We start from the raw sequence: 21,864 nt of genomic DNA on the forward strand, positions 1-21,864 counted from the left end.
AAGCCCAGCCTTAGGTACTAAGTTGTGCCAGACTAGAGCGCAAGCCCATCTTTGGGGGTTCCTCTCTTCCCTGCTCTGCCCCTCTCCCCTCCTCCAAACCATCAGAGGCGACATGTCCTCTCTGAGGCGATAGGCCATATCCTGCCAGTCAGTGGAGAATTCACATGCCAACTAGAAATGTACCAAGTTGGGAGGCCCTAGAAAGCCATCGGTCACAGACTGGGAGAGACTGGGTCAGGCAGAGTGAAAACCAGGATTTCCTTTCCTGTCACCGAGGCGAGGGACTCTGGGACTGCAGCACAATGTAAGCACACTAAAGCAAGATGGAAGGGAGCTGGGGTGGGAAGGGGGAGAGCTGGGGCCTGTCGGCTCCGGGAATCCAAGTTTCCAGGGAATAGGCTGAGAGGCAATCTTCCAGCTTCTTCTCTCCCCACCACCACCACTGCCACCGAGGACTAGCCAGGGAGGATGGCTCAGGACCCTAGGGGAGCCTTGGAATCGGAGCAGACTCTGAGGCTCCAGACAACTGGGTGGGATCACCTGAACTCTCTTTGTGGGTATCCCACTGACCCCTCAAACTTACCATGCCCAAAACAGAACCCCTCATCTTCTCACTCAAACCTGTCCTACCCCTAGACTTTCCCACCCCCATAAGAAGCACCAACAATCCACTCTGTCTCACTATCCCGTAACCTTGGCATTATCCTTGACTCATCTCTCCTATTCAACCTACATACTGTCCCTTTAAAATGTCTCTAGAATCCACCCTTTCTCTCCATCCAAACTGCTTCCACACTGACCCAAGCTCTCATCAGTTCCCACCTTGACTACTGCATCAGCCTCTTCGCTAACCTCCCTGCTTCCTTTCTCTCCCCTCTCCCGGCCTTACTTCACTCTCACGCCAGGGTCATTTTTCTTAAAATAAAATCAGTCCACATCTCCCCATTCCTCAAGAACCTCCAGTGGTTGCCCCATTTACTTCCATGTCAAACTGAAACCTCTTACCATTAACTTTAATGCCTCCAAACAGCTTTCTCCCTCCTATCGTACCTTGATAATCTCCTACTGCAGCCCAACCCTCAAACTTTCCTCCATTAACTCCAACCTACTCACTGTTCCTTGAGCTTGTGTATCTCACCGCCAACCTTTTGTCCATATCCTCCCCTGGCCTGGAATTCCCCTCCCCCTTCTTATCAATCACTCAGTTATATTTATTGAGCACTTAGTGTGTGCTGAGCACTGTACTAAGTACTTGACAGAGTGTGATATAACAATACAACTGTTAAACACATTCTCTGCCCACACTGAACTCCAACAGACCACCCACTCCCCCTAACTTCAAAGACCTACTCAAATCATATCTCCTATAAAAGGCCTTCCCTGATTAAACCCTCACTTCCTCTATCTGCCCACTCTTCTGCAGAATCTATGCACTTGGGTCTGTATGTACCTCTTACGAGCTTTGATTTTTCCTTCACCCCAACAGCACTTATGTCCATATCCCTTTAGACTGTAAACTCACTAAGGGCAGAGAATGTGTCTACCAACTCTTGTTATATTGTACTTTCTCAAGCATTTGGTACAATGGTCTATATACAGTTAGCATTTAATAAATTTGATTGACTGATTGATTATCCATCCGTAATTTATTTTAACATCTGTCTCCCCCTCTAGTTTGTAAACTCCCCCTCTAATCTGTAGAAACTTACCTATTCTAAAGTACTCTCCCAAGAGCTTAGTAGAGTGCTCAATCAATTCCATTGGTTGACTGACCCTCCCACAAGCTCATTTGGTGAATCTTCCTTGGGGACCTTGCAGGCTCCCTTTGGAAACGACCGCAGCAGCGAAGATTTCTTTGGCTGTGCCCATCCAACCTGTGCCCGATCATGACAGACTCCCCTTGAGGCCAGAGGAGAGTTGCTAGAAGTGACCTGTGTGAGGTACGAGGCCTCAGGGATTCCCTGAAGGGGTCACAGCCATCCTACCGAAGACCTGGTGCCTGGGCCTTTGGAGGGCTTGAGGTCTTCACTCAGAGGGCTGCCACAGTTCCCTGCTGGCCAGGTGAATCCCATGCAGCCCTCTGTCCCCACTCTCCTCCCCGACGCCCTCCCTCCCCACCCAACAGGGGTCTCCTGCCACATCTAGGGACTGAGCTCTCAGCTCAGCCACAAAGAAAGCAAGGGTCTGTTCTCGGGCTAGTCCCCCAGGGAATAGCCTCCAGGGGCATCACTGGACATGGAATCTAGCTGGGCCCTGGACTGGGAGCTTCCAACATTGAGCCACACCAGTCGCCACTCAGGAAGCTCAGATTTGCAGAAACCACAGGCCTCAGCCCCAGCTCACATACTTCCCACCCCAGCTCCTTTCTCCATGCTTTAGGTTTGTTGCACTGTGCTGTGGTCTCAGGTTTCTCACCTTGGGGTTGGAAAGGGGGAAAATGGAGGAAGGGGATGGGGAAGAGAGCAGCTGGTTAGGAGGGGAAGGGAAAGTTGTTGGGGGCTGCAGACCGACAGTGGGGGAGAGCCTTTCCCAGAGGGGCCCCGCTCACCGGGAGGGTGTCCTCGTAGACATAGCCATAGTAGGGGGTCCCGACAAACACGGGGGGCGAGTCCTGGACGTCATCCACGTTGACAGTGATGGTGGTGGTGGCAGAGAACACTTTATAATCTCCACGGAGCTTCCCGCCGCCGTCCTATGGTAGAGCCCAGAACAAGCCATGGCTTCAATCTGTCCCATTGGACCACAGCGATGGAGTGATCTCTCCTGTGACCCTGAGCGGAGGCTCCCTCCCAGCATCCAGAGGCCACATGCCAGATGCCGGAAGAGGCCAGGACATGGGTTTGAAGCTTAGCTTTCCCCTTCTTGAACGGGACCTTGGATGGGCAGGACTAGTTGGTCACAGCAGGGCAGAGCCAATGTCGATATTTACAAGTGGGAAAGGGTTTCTGCCCTCCAACTTTGGAACCACCTGGTGTCCTGCCTAAGAAGTTGTGGCAGAGGCAGCAGATAGCACAAGCACAGAATTTCCAGTATAGGTCCAGTGAGCCAGAGCTGGAAAAGAGTAGATTTGAAAAGGGGGCTGGCTGGCTGACTTGTCCTGAATGTTCTCTGAGAGACACAGCACGCTGGTCAATTGCCTAATGATACACCTCCCTTCATTCAGCCTTGCTCCCTTGGAAACAAACATTCTGACTTTAAGCAGGCACCAGATGGCTTTAGTGAAAACTGGGACTCTCTCACCCCTCTAAGTTTACACACCTTTGACTTTTCTCAGAGCAATGTGTGAGCAAGTAGAGAGGCAGTGTGGGATTTCATTTCCTCAGCACTGTGAGACAACCACACTCTACATGTCAGAGTGCCTTGGGACCAGGCTTGACATGGAAGAGCAAGTGGGTTGTCAGGACAGGGTAGGTTGTGACCAGCTTAGCTAGGTCAGCCCCAGTTCTGAGACTTCTCGTTATTTTGGTTAAAGGGCTCAGGATAGCCTATGGTAATCCAGTAATCCAGGACTGTCCTGACTAAAGTGGGATGTATCGTCAGCTTTATCTTCCCCAAGAAGACTGATGGAAGGAGCTGTTTCCAGCAGTTTTTCTCCCCCCAGGCCCTACACACACAGGCTGATAAAAAATACTTGTGATCGTGAAGCTTCTGCCCCCCACCAATTTCAAAGACAGAGACCATTAGTTGAGTATGCTCAAGTCCAGACCTAGGCTCACAGAAACAGCTCCTCAGCCACCCAAGAAGACCCCCTTACAAGTCTGTGACCCAAGAAGGATGATCTGAGGCTTGTTGTCTGGAGGTATTGGCAGGGTTGGGTCTGCTTGAGCCAATTGAAGAACATGAGCCCTTTGAAGAGTCGAGCTGGAACGATAACCGTAGGCAATGTGTGTGTGGCATCTTTGGCAAGAGGCCTCGACCACTGTTCTCCTCTAAGGCTGCAGGGGACCGGACTGGTCCCTTCTCTGATCACCTTGGACCTTTTGTCTTCTTAGAGACACTTGAAGAATTCTGCCCTGAGACTCCTGAAATATTCTGCCTTCCTACCCTTTTTCACTCCCGGTATCTCCTCCCTCCCGCTCTTCTCCACCTCCCCAAGTCCCTTCTCCCTCCTGCCCTCACCTGTTCTCCCAACTCCCCTCATCCTCCTGCCTTTTCTCACTCCCCCATCTCCCCTCATCCTCCTGCCTTTTCTCACTCCCCCATCTCCCACCCATCACTCTCCAGCCCTTCCCCACTCTGCAGTTCCCCGGCCTGCATCCAGCCCCAGGGGAGCACACTCATTTTCTCCAGCTGACCAAGGCAGCTATCAGGAATTTGCATCCAGGCTATTGCCCCTTCCCCAAAGCAACCCCAATACCTTGGCTACCACAGTGACAAAATGAGTCCTTGACTTCTCATAATCCAGAGTGGCCCCGGCCTTGACCCGTAGCACCCCGCTGTGGCGGTCCACCGTAAACTTGTTGGCCCGGGCGTTCTGCAGAGAGGAGGAAAGGTGGGAAAGAATGACCAGAAACAGGGTCCCTGGAAAACCCAACAGACCAGCTGGGAAGTAGCCTGGGACAGAGCTACTACTTTATCTTCAGTGATCAAGCTCATGGAGCCCCCAAGACGTCAGTGTCCTTTCCTGGATGTGACCTGACTCCCTGAGGGAGTCGTGTCCCCCTCACAGCTGGGGAGGCCAGGCAGGGACCCCTGCCCGGTGGAGCCATTCTCATGGCTGAGCAATAATAATAATAATGATGGTATTGTTAAGTGCTACATGCCAAGCACCGTTATAAGTGCTGGGGGAGATACAAGGTAATCAGGTCCCACGTGGGGCTCACAGTCTTAATCCCCATTTTACAGATGAGGTCACTGAGACACAGAGAAACAAAGTGACTTGCCCAAAGTCACACAGCAGACAAGTGGTGGAGGTGGGATTAGAACCCACGACCTCTGGCTCCCAAACCCGTGCTCCTTCCACTGAGCCACTCTGTTTCTCGAGCAATGCAGCCACCAAGATTCAGGGACAGGATCATGATGGGGACTGGTCAGGGCAGCACTTCCCATAGGCGTGGGCCTCAAGCTTGAGGGTGAGGTGGGGGGGCACATCATCTGGGCCCCCACCTCGCTGCTGCCACTGCTGTCTTCAACACTCATGGTGAGTTGGGAGTAAAGGCATGGACAGGGCAGGAATGGCAGGGGCAGGGAGGGTGGTGATCATCCTCTTCCTGCCCTCTTACTTTCCTCAGAGAAGGGGGACTCCCATTCCGGGGAATGGTCCCCAGTGGGGCTGCCCTGCTGAGAATGATGTGCACCTGCACAGAGGGTGGGGATGGGCTCAGACAGAAATTTCCAGCTCCCTCCTCTAGGCCGTAATCTCGTCTTGGACCAGGAATGTGTCTGCCAACACTGTTGTATTCTCCCAAGCCTTTAGTACAATATTCTGCACAAAGTAAGGCCTCAATAACTACTACTGATCGATTTACAGGTTCTGGTCTGGGTGCAGGTCAGTATCCGTGCCTGTAGGGAAATGCTATTTGACATTTTCCTTGTGGTCTTGGCCCTCTTTCCCCCTTTTGTTTGTGGCATTTATTAAGCACTTACTATGCATCCAGTGCTGTTCTAAGCACTGGGGTAGATACAACCTTAGCAGGTTGGACACAATCACCAACCCACATGACGCTCACAGGGTAAATTGGAAGGAGAAGATTTATTCTCTATTTTACAGTTGAGGTAACTGAGACACAGCAAAGTTAAGTGACTTGCCTAAGGTCATACAACAGATGTGAGGCAGCCAGGATTAGAACCTAGGCTCTCTGACTCCCAGGTCTGGGCTCTTTCCAGAGAAGCAGCGTGGCTCAGTGGAAAGAGCACGGGCTTTGGAGTCAGAGGTGATGGGTTCGAATCCCTGCTCGGCCACTTGTCAGCTGTGAGACTTTGGGCAAGTCACTTAACTTCTCGGTGCCTCAGTTACCTCATCTGTAAAATGGGGATTAAGATTGTGAGCCCCAAGTGGGACAACCTGATTCCCCTGTGTCTACCCCAGAGCTTAGAACAGTGCTCGGCACATAGTAAGCGCTTAACAAATACCAACATTATTATTAGGCCACCCTACTTCTTGTTTCCAAGTCCTATTATCCCCCTGCCTTCCTGCTGAAGGCCCTCTGAGGGGGGTGGGGGGAGGGGAGACAGCTAATAGGCCCAAATAGAGAACTAAAAAGGGGCTTACAGGGGGACATAGTGAACAAAATAAATAATCCCTTTCCACGAAAGAGTCCTAAGTTATTGAAAGTGAATAAGTAAACAAACAAGTTGTCTTTATTCTCCCTTAGTAGAGCAAACACTACAAGTTTCCTCCAGGGGCTTGGACTGAGCTCACCCGGTGGGCTGGGAAGAATTTCTAGTAGCCCTGGTACCACTGGCTGGATAACCCCTCCTAAAAGGAAACGGGATTCTCTTTTTCCTTCCCCAGGAAACTGAGACCAAACACACACGGTCATGAAATCCTAAGCCTGGGAAGGCTAAGGAATCCCAAGTCAAATGTACTAATTGCTGAGACCACAATGCAACAATAGCAGGAAACCTAATCAAGAAGGCCAGCATGGTGATGGGTATGGAGCCAGCTGGACTAGGCCATATAGTCCATTCCCCTGCCTCTGGGAAAGACCTCCAGTCAGATGTGAACCTTGGCTAAAATCCTGTGGAGAGAGCAGTAACTCATTCCAAGGTTGACTCAACCTGGCCATCAGGACACTGTTTCTTATGCCTGTTCAAAGCTGTTGAGGGCAGGGATCATGTTTTCTAATACTACTGCACTCTTCCAAGCCCATAGTGCAGTGCTCTGCACACAATAGAGAAGCAGCGTGGCTCAGTGGAAAGAGCACAGGCTTGGGAGTCAGAGATCATGGGTTTGAATCTCGGCTCTGCCACTTGTCAGCTGTGTGACTGTGGGCAAGTCACTTAACTTATCTGTGCCTCAGTTACCTCATCTGTAAAATGGGGACTAAGACTGTGAGCCTCACATGGGACAACCTGATTACCCTGTATCTACCCCAGCACTTAGAACAGTGCTCTGCACATAGTAAGCACTTAACAAGTACCAACATTATTATTAATAGGTGTTCATTAAAGACTATTGTTTGATTGATTCAAGTCCTGTATGTAGCAATGGGCGGTTTTCCTGGTTCTCTCCCCAGTGGAGATGGAGAATCTTAGTCCATTAGCCTTTTCTTCATCAGGAAGAAGAACCTCAGTTTCTCTAGAGCTCAGTTGGCCGGAGTTCATCTCTGAAAGAGGGGACAAGGCGGAAACCCCATGAGGACTCTCATTGTATTAGCATCATGGCAGTTAGAAAGACCTATTGCTTTTTAAGCACAAATGGATGTAACATGGAAGGAGAAAGGGAGGAAGCCGGTAATGGCACTCTCCCCACCACGCTTTTTATGGTATTTGTTGTTTACTATGTCCCAGGCACTGTACTAAATGCTGGAGTAGATACAAGCTAATCAGGTTAGTCACAGTCCCTGTGCCACCTAGGGCTCACAGTCTTAATCCCCATTTTACAGATGAGGTAACTCAGGCCCAGAGAAGTTAGGTGACTTGCCCAAGGTCACACAGCAGACAAGTGGTGGAGCCGGAATTAGAACGCAGGTTCTTCTGACTCCCAGGTCTGTGCTCTATCCACTAGGCCAAGCTGCTTCTTTCTTCTTTCCCCCTTTCCTCTAGTTTTGAGGAACTCTCAGTGGAAATCAGAGTGGGTGTTGGTAGCAAGTGGAAGAGGTGGGCAAAAATCAGGCTTTGGGTAAAGTTGGATTTTCCAAGGGTAGGGCAGCCAGCATGGTGCCTGCAGAGCAGAATTCTGTGAGAACAGACAGTGCCAATTTGTTAGTGAAGCTCTCTGGTTGTGGATAGGGTTTCCCTACTGCAGGCTGATAGATTTTCTCAGTTTACTTCAGGCTTGTTGCCAATCCACACCATTGGACTGACTCTTCAGAGTGCTTTGTAATTATTATTATTATTGCAATAATAATAATTATTATTATTATTGTAGTGACATTTGTTAAGCACTAAACCAAGCAGTGGAGTAGATACAATACCATCAGATCAGACACAGTCCCTACACCACATGGGCCTCACATTCTCCAGGGAGGGAGGGAAAATATTTTATTTCTATTTTACAGATGGGGAAATTGAGGTTCAGCATAATTAGATGACTTGCTCGACGTCACACAGCAGGCAAGTGGCAGAATTGGAATTAGAATCCAGGTCTCCTGCCTCCCTTTCCAAGGCTCTTTCCACTAGGCCAAGCTGCTTCTCTTCCACCTACTCAACTGTATTTTACTCTCTCAAGGGCTTAGTACAGTGCTCTGCCCACAGTAAGTGCTCAATAAGTGTCAGAGATTGATAAAGTTTTGGGTGTGTATGTCTAGGGCACAGTTGTCTGCAAGTAGTAATTCCTGAATGACTCTCTAGGACTCTCTAGGATGCTCATAACCTGTGGGGTTGGAAGAGTTTCCTGTATGATCCATAAACAAATTCTAACACCAGAAACCAGCTCTGCTTTGCGTTTTCCAGTATGGTTATCTAGCCTCAAGTTGAACACTGCCTACCACCCAACCTGCTTCGCTCCATTGGTGGTGGGTATGGAACCAGCTGGACAGCCCTTCCACTGTGCCATGGCCAGCCATGCCGTCATGGAGAAATCTCAAGGTCTTGATGAACTGTTCCAGGTAGCTAAATGTACTAATTGCTGAGACCACAGTGCAACGATAACAGGACACCTCATCAAGAAGGCCAGCATGAACTTTGGGAGACTGTCAAACACACTTGGGTGGCAGCATGCTCCCGACTAAACCAAAGATCTCCAAAGGCTTAGGGTGACCCCACCTTTTATCTACAGCTGTGAGACGCGGACTCCCCAAAGATGCCACATTCAACTCCTCAAATGGACCCATCACCATCACTCAACGGGCCATACGAAACGTCAAATGGCAAGACAATGTCACAGTTGATGAAATCCTGGAACCAAGTAGGTCTCCTAGCATTAAAGCTCTGCTTGCTTCAACCCAGCTGCCCTGAATGGAATGGACATGTGAGTCGAGGGGAAACAGTAGGCTATTCAAAAGCTGTCCGATGGTGAGCTGAAATTAGGAGACAAAGTAAAGGGAGGAGGATGCTGTCACCAACTCAGATACACGGGAGTCACCTGCAGCAGGCAGACCAGGGGGACACGCTCCAATCCGGAATGGAGTGGCTCTTTTTGAACAGTGACTCCAAGATGATTTCAAGACAGGGAAGCTGAAGGATAACAGTCCAGACCCGCAAACAGCACGCATAACAGTCCACACAACAGTCCGCTGGTGTGCCTGTTCAGGTTAAGACTTGAACTAGAGTTCTGTATCTGTCTGTTGAGCACCGCTGGCACCCACCACCCTGGGCTGGGGTATCACAAGGACCGATTTTGGCTTTTTGTAGGGGGACCTCAGGGAGAGCTCAGCCTCGGACTTTGAAACAGTAAAGGCCAGGAAATTTGGCTTCTGTCTCAGCTCAGCGACCAACCCCTCTCTCCCACACCCTGCAGCTCCTGCGACCACTGCCAGGGGCACGGGAGGGTCAAGGGAAGGGAAGCAGATTGGACCTCCTGCTGTGAAACCCCTCTCTCTCACCTGCCCCAGTCCGCCACCCTCCGTTTTTCTTTTTCACCCAAGAGGCAGCTTTACAGATGGGTACTACCCTGACCTGAGCTCTGCCCTGATGCTGTGGGGACAAGAAAGGGGAGTGGAGGTTTTCTCACGGAGATGGTGCCAGGCAGCTCGTGGTCAAGTCAGGGCATGGCTCTGGCCTTCTTTGGGAAAATCTTCATCTGCCTGTTTAGGGGAGGTGTTAATGGGCCCGGGGGGCAAGCTGGCATGTGTGGGAAGCAGGTGGTCCCTGAATTGGTGGGAGAGGTCCTGAGCCAGGGCTTCTTCCCCCTGCCCACCCTGAAGGAGGTGCTCGATCAGCCGGAACCTCGACCGCTGAGGGGAACGCCTTCTGAGATGGTTGGGGGGCAGGGATGAAGAGAAAGACATCCTGAAAATCCAGGATGTTAGCAAGTCAGCAATCTGAAAAGAAACAGATGGGCCAAGAAAGGTGGCAACACTGCATAATTTAGCAACCTGACAAGCGCAAGCAGGTCTGGGCTTAAGAAAGGCAGCGGCTGGCATCGCTGGTGCAGGGCGTTTGGAGGAAATTGAGGTACACTCACCAAGAAGAGGCTTTTCTGGGCACTTCGACAGAAGGGGGAAAGGGGGCCTAGTACATGTGCAGGTTCAAAATCCTTCCAGCCTGAACCATCCCTTACTCACACGCTTCCCCAGGACTCAACCCCTGGTGGGGATGGAAAATCATTTCCCCAGACAGACCTCTTCCTGATCCCTCCCCTGTTTCCTTAACAGGAAAATGGCAGACCCAGGGGGCAGAGGCCAGAGCAAGCAGTGGGGACAGAGGCCAGGGCAGGCAGAGAAAAGGCAAGGGTTCTAAGAGTACTGGATTGGGTTGGATTACCCTAGAGGGAATTGTGGCATTTTCTCCACTTTCCGTGGAGCAAACTGTGCATTTTATACTTCTCTGGATAGTCTTACACTTTACACCCTCAAAACTGTAAGCTGGTTGTGGGCAGGGAATATGTCTTGGATGACGTGTCTGTTTTACTCTCCCAAGCACTTAGTCTGACGCTGTCCATGTAGTAAGTACTCAATAAATACAATTGACCAATTGACCGACTGACCCTAACTTGCCCTTTAGTATGAGCACCCAAGTTAAGATCAAACTGCATAGCACTAACTTCTCAGGACTTTCTTCCACCTACCATTGAGAGGTAGCCTCTTCTGGTGCTGGAGAATTTAGGGCAGTTAATAAGGGAAATAAGTGTATCTTAGGGGAAGCAGGAGACCTGGGTTCTACTTCCCTCTTCCACTTGCCTGCTGTGTGGCCTTGAGCAAGTCACTTAACTTTTTTTTACTTACGGTATTTGTTTAGCCCTTACTTTGAGTCAAACACTGTTCTAAGGGCTGCGGTAGGTACAAGCTAAATAAGTCAGACACAGTCCCTGTCCCTCATGGGGTTCACAGTCTAAGTAGGAGAGAGAACAGGTATTTAATCCCCATTTTATGATTGAGGAACTGAGGCACAGAGAAGTGACTTGCCCAAGGTCACGCAGCAAGAATTTGCTAGAGCCAGGATTAGAACCCAGGTGCTCTGACTCTCAAGCCCATGGTCTTTCCACTACCCCTTGCTGCTTCTCTAAACTGAAATCATCTGTAAAATGGGGATAAGATATCTCTTCCATTCTCTCTCCTGCTTAGACCAGAAGCTCAGTGTGGAACAGGGATTGTGGCACATCTGATTATCTTGTATCTACATCAATGCTTAGTACAGTGCATCTGCTTAATAAATACCATATCATTATTGTCATTATCAAGCTCTCTATCATCTCGCCCCCTCCTACCTCACCTCCTTTGTCTCCTTCTACAGCCCAGCCCTCACACTCTGCTCCTCTGCCGCTAACCTCCTCACTGGGCCTCGTTTTCGCCTGTCCTGCCGTCGACCCCTGGCCCACGTCCTTACTGTGGCCTGGAATGCCCTCGCTCTTCTTATCTGCCAAACTAGCTCTCCTCTCCCCTTCAAAGCCCTACTGAGAGCTCACCTCCTCCAGGAAGCCTTCCCAGACTGAGCCCCCCTTTTTCCTCTGTTCCTCCTTCCCTTCCCATCACCCCTACTCCCTCCCTCCGCTCTACCCCTTTGCCGCCCCACAGCATATATATGTACATATTTACTATTCTATTTTATTAATGATGTGTATATATCTATAATCCCATTTATTTATTTTGATGCGATTGATGCCTGTCTACTTGTTTTGTTGTCTGTTTTCCCCCTTCTAGACTGTGAGCCCATTGTTGGGTAGGGATTACCTCTATCTGTTGCCCGACTGTACTTTCCAACCACTTGGTACAGTGTTCTGCACACAGTAAGCACTCAATAAATACGATTGAATGAATGAATGAATGAAAGTAGTTCATAGAGAAGCATCCATAGTAGTCTGGGGCAACTGGGGAAACCCTTGGTGATGATGGTGTGGAATGGGAAAGTTTTAGAAAGGGCTTGAAGAAGATTCTGAACTTAGGGCTTCAAATATTTTCCTGTTGGAAAGTGCAGATGTCTTTCTTTCAAATGACTGTCTCGTAGTCACATAACAGGAGCCATCTGAGAGGAATGGCAGTATCTTTTCATCTGGAGACCTCTGAAATAGTAGAGGCACTCATTGAGTTGTCAGAGGCAGGGGGATAGCTTGCATGACCCCCATAAGATTTTTCCCAGCCTAACCTGAGCTTGAGTCTGAGCTCCAGCTGGGCCCAGCCCAATCCGTACCTGCAGAAAATAGGTGACGCTGCCTCCAGCCCCCGTGTCCCTGTCCACAGTCCGGACTCTGAAGATGCTGCTCCCTGCAGGAGTGTCCTGTGAGGCACAGATGTGTCTGGCTAAGAACCAGCGATATTTCCGCCAGACAGAACATGGAGGGGAAGGGTGGGGAAGGGAGAGGGAGGGAGGAAGCAGGAGGGCAGGAATCCAAACAGGGAGAGCAGGAATGCTTACTCAACCTCATGGAAAGAATCCTCACCCACCTCCGGCACCAGCACGATGTAGGGAGTGTCGATAAACTGGGGGCTCTCGTCATTGGCGTCAGTCACAAGGATCCGGACTTTTTCCGCCACCTGAGAGTAAGTGAGAGAACGCACCGTGAACCTGGACTGGAGGGGAGAAACGGGCTTGGGAGAAGCTAATGGTCATTGTCATTCTGGGTTTTCTTTCACCCTAGAGGCAGCACTGGGTGGCCCGTGGCATAATCCTGGGGTAAAGCAAGATGGGGCTCTCTCTCGTCGTGCCCCTACCCCAACCAAACTGGGAGTCTATGTGGAGACTCTAAGGCCAGAAGGTGTCTAAACAAAAACCGCTCATCCCCTCTGGCTAGTGATTGGTCCTCCATGGCAGGGTCAAGGTGGGCTGACTGGCAGAAATGGATCACTAAGTCATAAGGGGGCTCCCGCAGAGCAAGCATGAATCATGCAAGCAGGAGTCTTTTCATGGAGGAGCTGGGAGATGCGACAGGAAACCAGGCTGACTTGAGGCCTCACCTGAATCTGAAACTCACCGTGTTCACACCATCGGAAATATGGATGATTGCTTCGATCTCATCTTCTCTCTGCAAAACAAAGCACCCTTTGAGGAAGAGTTTCTGGGGGTAGTCATTCCCAGAGCGCTAGCCATTGAGTTTGCTGTGTTTGTCCTGGTCCAGGCATCTGCCACAGGGAGAGAGTTGTGGTGGAGGGACTCACTGGGCTACCCTTTCGAACATCGGGCTGGATATCTGGTGGACAGCGGCTGGGGCCATTGGACTCTGATCAGCAAGGAACCCAAAACTCTGCTCTTCTAACCACAGGACCCTACTGATTTTTAAATGGTCTTTATCCCAGTTCTTGTCTCATGTTAATTTTCTGTTATTATTTGATCTCTCCTTATGTGTCTGTCACCAGTGCCCTCTCCCAACTTAATTATTGGATCCTGCCAGGAACTGTGTCTTATTCTCCCCCATGTCTTCTTTCCTCAGCACTCAGTATAGTGCTCGGCTTAAAGTACGGGTTTAAGAAATACTATAACTATAACTACTCCTACTAGAAGGATAGGTATTGTGAGTGCAGGTATTGAGTGACATTTCTCTGGTTTTCCCCAATTCAATAGAAAACGTTTGATGTATTTCCCTAAAATATCTATTCCACCCTTAGAAGCAGGTTTTAAAAAAATCATTCTAGGACTAGATTGCAGCAGGACCAATAAGAGTGGAGCTTATGGAACCTTATACCTCTCTTCAGTGAGGAGGAGTTTTTGTCCAGATGTGTTCAGAAAGGGACTGGATTTTCGTATTTGTTGGCCCTCATGTCTCTCTCTATCTCTCTCTCTCTTTCTGTTTTCTCCCTCACAGGAAGCAAATCCATCACAGTTCGCACTTGGGCTTCCCCATTCCACCTCCAAATGTGACTCCTAAGTGTCTCTGAAGCCAGGCTCCTCAAGACCTCCAGGGATGCTCTGCCAGTGAGACCTCTCGGGTAATGTCGCAGCCCCACCACTCAGTCATCCCCAGGGACTCTGGCCTATTCAGACAAATGCACAGCAAGGCTCAGCTGGCCAGTTTGGAAAACTCAGTATCCTGCTCTGCACCAATTTTGAACCAACCAGATTTTTCTGCTAATAAATTGGTTTCAAAAGAAACTCTGGCTCCAAGTGAATGGGCTGGAGTTTGATCAGTGCATCGCCTTCTGGGGTACCTCTCTGTCTAGCTCTTCCACCAGCGTGATATTTCCGAAGTTGGAGTCTGTGGAGAAGAAATTCCGGGTGCCAGCCTCAAAGGTCATGCCATACGTGACCGGGTCGTCCTCCGGGTCCGTTCCGTTCAGGGTGTACACGTGGGTCCCTGGGGGAATGAGTGGGACATGGACTCGTAACTCCACACCAGTCTTATCCAAGACATGCCCTGGCTCTGGCACCATCACCAAGCAGGCCACAGGTGGCCCGGTTACGGATAGATTCTCAGAATCTTTTAGGAAACAGTGTCAGACTTCACTCCCCCTTTAACCACGAGCACATCTTCCCCATCTGAACTTGGAGTCCTCTTGCTCCCTAATCCAGGAATAAACACTAAGAAATGACAGTAGAAGACCCCATGACAAAATAATGCTCCTACTCTGCCTGGGCTTAGACTCTAAACTGTGGCAAAGAAACAGCAGAAGGCAGAGTTTGGTTGTGGCAGAGCCACGGGAAAGATGGTGGTGCAAGTGCACTACTTCCATCAGATCTAGTGGAGCAGGAAAGAGTACCCCTCACCCCAGCCAGCCTGCAGACTGACTTTTTCTTCCCAGCAACGAGGGTGATCAAGAACCCCGATGAGTGGGAATAGGGCCGGCCCTTGGGAAAAAGGGGCAAGAAAGAGATAACTTGTAGAGCCAGAGATAGATTAGACTGTAAGCCCGTCAAAGGGCGGGGACTGTCTCTATCTGCTGCCGACTTGTACATTCCAAGCGCTTAGTACAGTGCTCTGCACATAGTAAGCGCTCAATAAATACTATTGAATGAATGAATGAATAGATGTCGGGACATAGGAGACAGAGACATTCAGGGAGACAGAAAGAAATCTAGAGAAGAGGAATAAATTAAGGGAAGAGAGAAAGAGATGAAGCAGAAGAGCCAAAAAAGAATAGGGATGGTGTAAAGCAAGCATTTGGTTTGTCTCAGTCACTATCTCTGGACTGGAGACCTGAGACTACCCTGCCCCGGAGGGAGTTGGGGGGGATGGTCGAGTGGCCAGGTCCGCCAGCCCAGTATGACGGGAGGCTGGATCTGCTCTGAATGAGGAGACTCAGGGGCGCCTGTTCACTCCTCAGAAGGGAAGGGGGATCCTGTCATGGCCCTAGAGCTGGGGCCTAGGAGAAGGGCAGGACCCACCATGCCCCATACAGCGGAAGCTGGACCTGCCATAGCCTGCAGGAAACAGTGTGGTGGGTGGGGAGTCCGGCAGGGGGACGACCTGGATGGAAGACCAACAGAAAGCTGAGTCACCATTCTGGTAGTTCCAGTTTCTCTCACAGATCAGAGAGACCAACTACATCTGCCCCACCTGCCCAGCCCCCAGCCCTCCTTTCCCTAGAATCTTTTCCCTAGAGGGTTGGGGGTGTAGCCTCCTGTTCCCTTTCTGAATATGGAGACCAGGAAGTGCCAGCAGCTGGGAGGGCTGGATGCCTTCCCTGTTGCCGACACTGCCCTTGGGATCCCTCTGTCTTGTTCCCTTGGAACATCGAGAAGGTGATCATCTCCTTCGCCACTCTTCCTCATGAGGTTGGCTGCTTTTCTCGGAGGGCTAGCCAGGGTAAAGCTAAGGTTGAACAGGACTTGAAGGGGGGCAGGGAGTGAAGGGGTCAGTGGAGAGTAAATATGTGGACTCAGTATAGACTCCACAGCTAGATCTACAACAAACAGAGGCTCAAGCCAAAACCCTCGACCCTGTCCCCATCCACGGTTGCACTGGGTGGATGCCCCTGACCAGACGTCCCAGCCAGCCCAGGCAGGAGGGGGGAGAAAGAGGAGGGTCTGACCCTCTCTTCCTCCCTGGGGACTTGTTCTGGCATTGCTGCCATCCCTGGCTGCTCCAGTCCTGTGTTTCTCTCTGCGAAGGACAGTCAGGACCTGAATCCTCTTCTATTTTTTTTCCCTGGTATTTGTTAAGCACTTACTACAGTGCCTGGGCTGTATTAAGCCCTGAGATAGATACAAGGTGATGAGTTTGGACACAGTCCCTATCCCACATGGCACTCATAGTCTTAATCCCCGTTTAATCAGATGAGGTAGCTGAGGCACAGAGAATTGAAATGATTTGCCCAAGGTCACACAGCAAAGTGGCAGAGCCGGGATTAGAACCCAGGTCCTCTGACTCCCAGGCGTTTGCTCTTTCCACTAGGCGACGCTGCTTCCTCTCTGATCCGAATCCTGTCCCACTGAAGTACATGCTGTCCTGTAAACTATGAGATTTATTAAGCTCTTACAATGTGCCCAGACATGGGCTAAGAGCTGGGATAGATACAGGAAAATCAGATCAGACAGAGCCACAGAGCTCTGCCAGAGGAAGCAGATGTATCCAATTCTATCAGACTAGGGGCCTTCACCGCAAACTTTGGGTTGAACGTGACCACAAAATGAAGAAAGTTCTTTCCGGCAGTGCACACCTGCCTGGATACAGTGTGGCTTAAGGTGGGAAGTGACAGTTGTGCACATAATCACTGTTTGCACCTGCTGCTTAGCAGCAGTTGGAGTTCCATCATCTTTTCCAGTGCCAAATTGGAGACTGGAGGTTTTTTTGTTGTGTTTTTTTTTTTTTAAATCTAGATTGAGCACCATTGACCACAGGTTGAGCTTAAGGAGAACGGGCAGCAGAGCAGACAGAGACCCCTTTATAATGCCTCCTGATCAGCCAAAGTTCACCAACTGACAAGTTGTGACTGGAGTTGCTGCTGCCTCTTCCTTTTCCTACCTCTCCCTGTTATCTGACAGGACCCTGGGAGATTCCCGAGGGTACTCAACCAGCAGTGAGGGGAAGGGCAGGTCTGGACATCTGACTAAATACTGCTTGTCAATCATGGTGATGTCAGAGGCAGGACTGGAGCTAAGTGAGTGTGACAAACTCGTTCCCAGAGGCAGGGGCTTCTCTAGGACAAGGCTTCACAGCAGTGATAAATCTTTGCCTTTCTATAAGATTTTTCAAATGAGGATATCATCATCATAATCATAACATGTTTGTTAAGTGTTTACTATGTGCTAAGTGCAGTATTAAGCCCTGGGGTAGATATGAGATAATTGGGTTGGTCACAGCTCCTTTCCCAATTGGGCCTCCCAGTCTAAGCGGGAAGAAGAACCGGTATCTTATCCCTATTTCACTCTTGGTACTTCATTGAGTTCCCACAGTGTAGCATATGCTTTTTCTGTTCTCATCGCTTTTCAGTTGGGGAAGAAGAAAGTCATGCCAAAGTGCTGAACAAGGGACAGGATCCAGGAAGGCCAGTACAATGCAAGAATGCAGATACACGGGCTGCTCTCACACTGATTCCCCACAGTATGAATTGTGTCCCACAAATCAAAACGGGCCAGTCTCCTGCCAGATCATCCTCAAAAGATGACCCCACTACCCCATCTCACCCCCCCGCGCACCAAACACACACACACCCTTTTCTCAAGGTCTCTCTGCCCCAACTCCTGTAACTGGAAATCAGTCTTCCTTTCTTTGAGTCTCAAGGCTCCCAGAAGGGGGAAAAAATGGTTCCCAAATCCCAAAGCAGCAAGACCCTAAGAGACAATCACTTGTAAGTGGGACTTTGCTCTAGGTGGGGCTCCATCAGACCTGGTTTAATTGGGGCAGCTTCTTCCTCAGTTCAGCCGGGTTCCTCAGTGTGAGGAGTGATACTTCCTTACACATTTCCCCCACCTCTGTCACCCATCTCATTATCGCTCAAGAAACACTGACAGTACTGTCGGTGTTAATTAAAGCATCATCCAGATTACACTGCCCTAAAATTCCCTCCCACATCTCACTTTTAGGACTTCGAAGGAACCAGTGCTTCTGCTGGCCAGGAAACCAGACCCCAGGCTGGCCCTTCAGCTGTGGTCAGTTCCAGGAGCAATGGATACACAAAGCCATCCAGTTTCCCTTAATTCTGACTGTGTTTTTTTCATTAATATTTCCTTTCTAGGAGGAGCGACACAGGTGTTATGCAAAAGGCAACAAGGGCTAGGGGGAAGGGCACGGGACTGGAGTCAGGAGGCCTGCGTTCTAGTCCCAGCTCCGCCACCGGCATAGTGTGTGACCTTGGCCGAATTACTTAACCTCTCCGTACCACCAGGTTTTTTTCCATCTGTTAAATGGAGATGACACCTGTTCTCCCTACCTTTTAATGGGGACAGGAAGAGAGTCAATGAAAACAGCAGGGATGGAAATCAGGAGATTCCTCCCTCCCAACGCCAGCCCCCTGGCTCTGAAGAAGAGTAAGGAAGTTCATGAGGAAGTGCCCTGTGGTTGAAGTTGCTATTTGAAAGGGGATGGGAGTGAATGCATCTCCAGCTCCAGCCTTCAGGGCAACAAGCTGAGCTCCCCTTTTGCCCCTGATTCCAGACATCTCAGCTTTTCAGCTGGGCCTGTCCATGCTGGGGTGTAAAATCCTCTTTCAGGAGAGTCTGGCCATTGACTAGGGAGAGAGGGAGGTCCACGAGGGCACTGGGGGAGCTCTGAGGCAAAGGGATGTTTCTCCTTTTGGATAGATGACCAGAAGCTCCTTTCGATTTTCCTTTAGAGGAGCAGCGTGGTCTACTGGCTAGAGCACAACTCTGGGAGTGAGAAGGACCTGCCTGAGTTCTAATCCCGGCTCCACCACTGGTCTGCTGTGACCGTGGGCAAATCACTTAACTTTTCTGTGCCTCAGTTACCTCATCTATAAAATGGGGATTAAAACTGAGAGCCCCATGTGGGACATGGACTGTGTCCAACATGATTATCTGGGACAGTGCCTGGCACGTAGTAAGCACTTAAATACCGTAAGAAAAAAAGGTCAAACACCACCTGGCAGTCAAACCTCAGCATTCCAGGACCAGGAAGAGCCATTGCCCTGGCCCAAGATAGAAAGGGTTTCACTCTGGAGTGAAATGTATTGTTCAACTGGGCAACTGGGCCCTGCCCTGCAGCAGTGTCCCTCTGAAATGCTTCCCTCCCAGTTGTTTGAGGGTAGTGGGGGGGATGTGTTCCAGTATGATACCCTTCTCCACACCTCCTCCTACTCCAGAAAATCCCAGGCAGTCCAAGAAAGATACCCTTTCCCTGCACTGTGTCCCTCTCTGCCTGTTCCAGTAGCTTTTCGGCCCTGTGACTGAGGGCGAATCAGCCCCCTCTGTGGGTGTCAAGACTGTCTCTTCATGACAGGGGGCCAGGGCTGGGCCAGGGCTCCGTAACCCTGAGTCTTTGGGTCCATGTATTTTTCTAGCACTGCTTCGGGCTAGTTTTCCGACCTCCATCGGCACCCATTTTCCATTTCATACACTCAGACCTGAAATGTGACTAGGACCAGAGGTCTGAGACCCCTGTGGCTCTCCAGGCGGTTTACTTATGAGCCCTAGAGGCCAACGGGCCCCTGTTATAGTGATCTAGAAAACTGGGCCCATGGGAGCCCTGGTTCATCCAGAGGCAGGGTTCACGATGGAGTCCCATCCTGCCCAGACCCCAGACCCACGGGGCACAAACAATCCCCCTTTGGGACTTTTACCATTATAATTAACCCTATGGGGCCCTGTCCCCCATTTGGATTCCTAGGAGCCCATATATCACTTTTACAACTGAAAGAAAAAGCAGGAGCCTATAAAATATAAAACAATCTAAATCTTCTGTTAGTTCTGATAAGACCATAAGACCATATCTGATAAGATACGAGGAGCAGCGTGGCTCAGTGGAAAGAGCCCGGGCTTGGGAGTCAGAGGTCATGCGTTCGAATCCCAGCTCCACCACTTGTCAGCTGTGTGACTGTGGGCAAGTCACTTCACTTCTCTGTGCCTCAGTTCCCTCATCTGTAAAATGGGGATGAAGACTGTGAGCCTCACGTGGGACAACCTCATTCCCCTGTATCTACCCCAGAGCTTAGAACAGTGCTCTGCACGTAGTAAGCGCTTAACAAATACCAACATTATTATTAAAAGACCACGAGCTCATCCACTAACACCAGACTCTGGATGTGAAACAGGGCTGGAGCCTTTTGAGATCTCCGGAGGTCTAATCGAGGTGCCAAGGGCTAATCAACAATGAGTATTAAGAGGGCACACTGCTGCCTCTGTTGTGAGAACAGCAGTGACGATAATCCGTCTCCTGGTTGTCCAGGAGGCATTGAGCGTGCTCCCTTATGACAGCAGGGGGCTGGTCTCCCCAGTCTGCGTGCTGCCTAGGGATATCCCTAGGGATACCCCGATCTGCCCAGGAAAGATGGGGAAGGCCGGTGCCAGTCCAGGCAAGAACTCCCTGTATCTCCCAGTCTCCTCCCAGGAACTGGGAGGCTGCGGCTGCTTGCCTGCCTGGAGCCCCTTCTCGGCCCAAGGACACCAGAGAGGAACCGGGGAGACACCATCTCTGGGGATGACGGTGACAGCCCCTGGCTGTCAGGAGGAGACAGGGAGGAGAGAGGCTGGGGGAGCAGTCTCTTTCCTCAACAATCCTGCCGTAAACCCAGTTCCCCACAGACGGCTCTGGGAAAGCCAGGAAATCCTCTAAGCTCCTGAAAGCTTGTGCCTAAGCTTCTCCCTGCGGTAGGTGGACTGGGAGCTGCGGGGGTCTGGGCCCAGTGGCAGGGTCTGTTTCTCCCAGTTTAGGAGACCGGGCCCACTGGCCTAGCCTGTTATTCCCAGTGCCGTCCCCTGGCTCGGAGGAGAGGGATGCAGGGGTGACGGCCGCCCGGGCCGGCCGTACTCACTGACCGATGGGCGTGTCTTCGGCGAGGCTGAAGAGAGCCATGTTCCCGTTGGTGCTGCTGGCTCCATTGTCGAAGAAATATGGGGCGTAATTGGCCTGGGCTGGAACAAGAGTGCAGGGCAAGTCGCCCCCCCCGACGACCCTGCGCCAGCCTGGCCCCTCGACCCCGTCCGTCCCCAGCCCCCTTCCCTGCTCCCCAGTTACACTAATGAACATGTGAACCTCGACAGGCCGCAGGGGCTCCGGAGACCCCACCTCCCGCCCCACAGTGCCCGCGGCTGCCCACCGGCCGGTATCCACGCGGACAGGCCCGAGCCCCCACCTCACCCCAAGCCGGTGTGCTGCAGTCGGGGTTCGGTGTGGGGCGGCTCCCTCACTCACCCAGGCAGACCTGCACCACCGCCAGCAGCAGGGGAAGAGACGGACACCGTTCGGGTTCCATCCCACCACGGCCGGCCTCAGAAGGAAGGGGGGAGGAGAGTGGAAGGTGGATGCTGGGGGTAGCTGGAAAGTGGAGGGTGGAGAATGGGCGGCGAGGGTGGCCAGAGGCTGGAGGGTGGAGAGTGGGCACCGGAGGTGGCTGGAGAGTGGAGGACAGTGGACGGTAGGCACCGGAGGCGACAGGAGAGTGGATCCCGGGGGCGGCCGGAGGGTAGGGGAGAGTAGAGGATGGATGCTGGGGGCGGCTGGAAGGTGGGAGGTGGACGCCGGGGCAGCCGGAGGGTGGAAGGTGGGGGCTGGAGGGTGGAAGCCGGATGCCAGAGCGTGGAAGGTGGACGCCGGAGCGGCCGGAGGGTGGAAGGTGG

The 21,864-nt window shown here is 51.2% G+C and overlaps 1 protein-coding gene across 1 annotated transcript in view; it reads right to left on the minus strand.

Annotated features, from left to right (window-relative positions):
• Window positions 1-21,500, minus strand: part of CDHR1 (cadherin related family member 1) — a 39,596-nt gene extending 18,096 nt beyond the window's left edge. Inside the window, exons 1-8 of the mRNA XM_029059324.2 lie at window positions 21,440-21,500; window positions 21,064-21,159; window positions 14,343-14,488; window positions 13,172-13,222; window positions 12,645-12,734; window positions 12,391-12,477; window positions 4,358-4,474; window positions 2,549-2,692 (exon numbers count right to left, since the gene is read on the minus strand). Of these exons, the coding sequence (XP_028915157.1) occupies window positions 2,549-2,692; window positions 4,358-4,474; window positions 12,391-12,477; window positions 12,645-12,734; window positions 13,172-13,222; window positions 14,343-14,488; window positions 21,064-21,159; window positions 21,440-21,500 (792 nt within the window). The remainder of the gene's footprint in view (window positions 1-2,548; window positions 2,693-4,357; window positions 4,475-12,390; window positions 12,478-12,644; window positions 12,735-13,171; window positions 13,223-14,342; window positions 14,489-21,063; window positions 21,160-21,439) is intronic.
• Window positions 21,501-21,864: the final 364 nt, after the last annotated feature.

The sequence above is a fragment of the Ornithorhynchus anatinus genome, chromosome 3 (assembly GCF_004115215.2).
Source record: "Ornithorhynchus anatinus isolate Pmale09 chromosome 3, mOrnAna1.pri.v4, whole genome shotgun sequence".
NCBI classification, from domain to species: Eukaryota; Metazoa; Chordata; class Mammalia; order Monotremata; family Ornithorhynchidae; genus Ornithorhynchus; species Ornithorhynchus anatinus.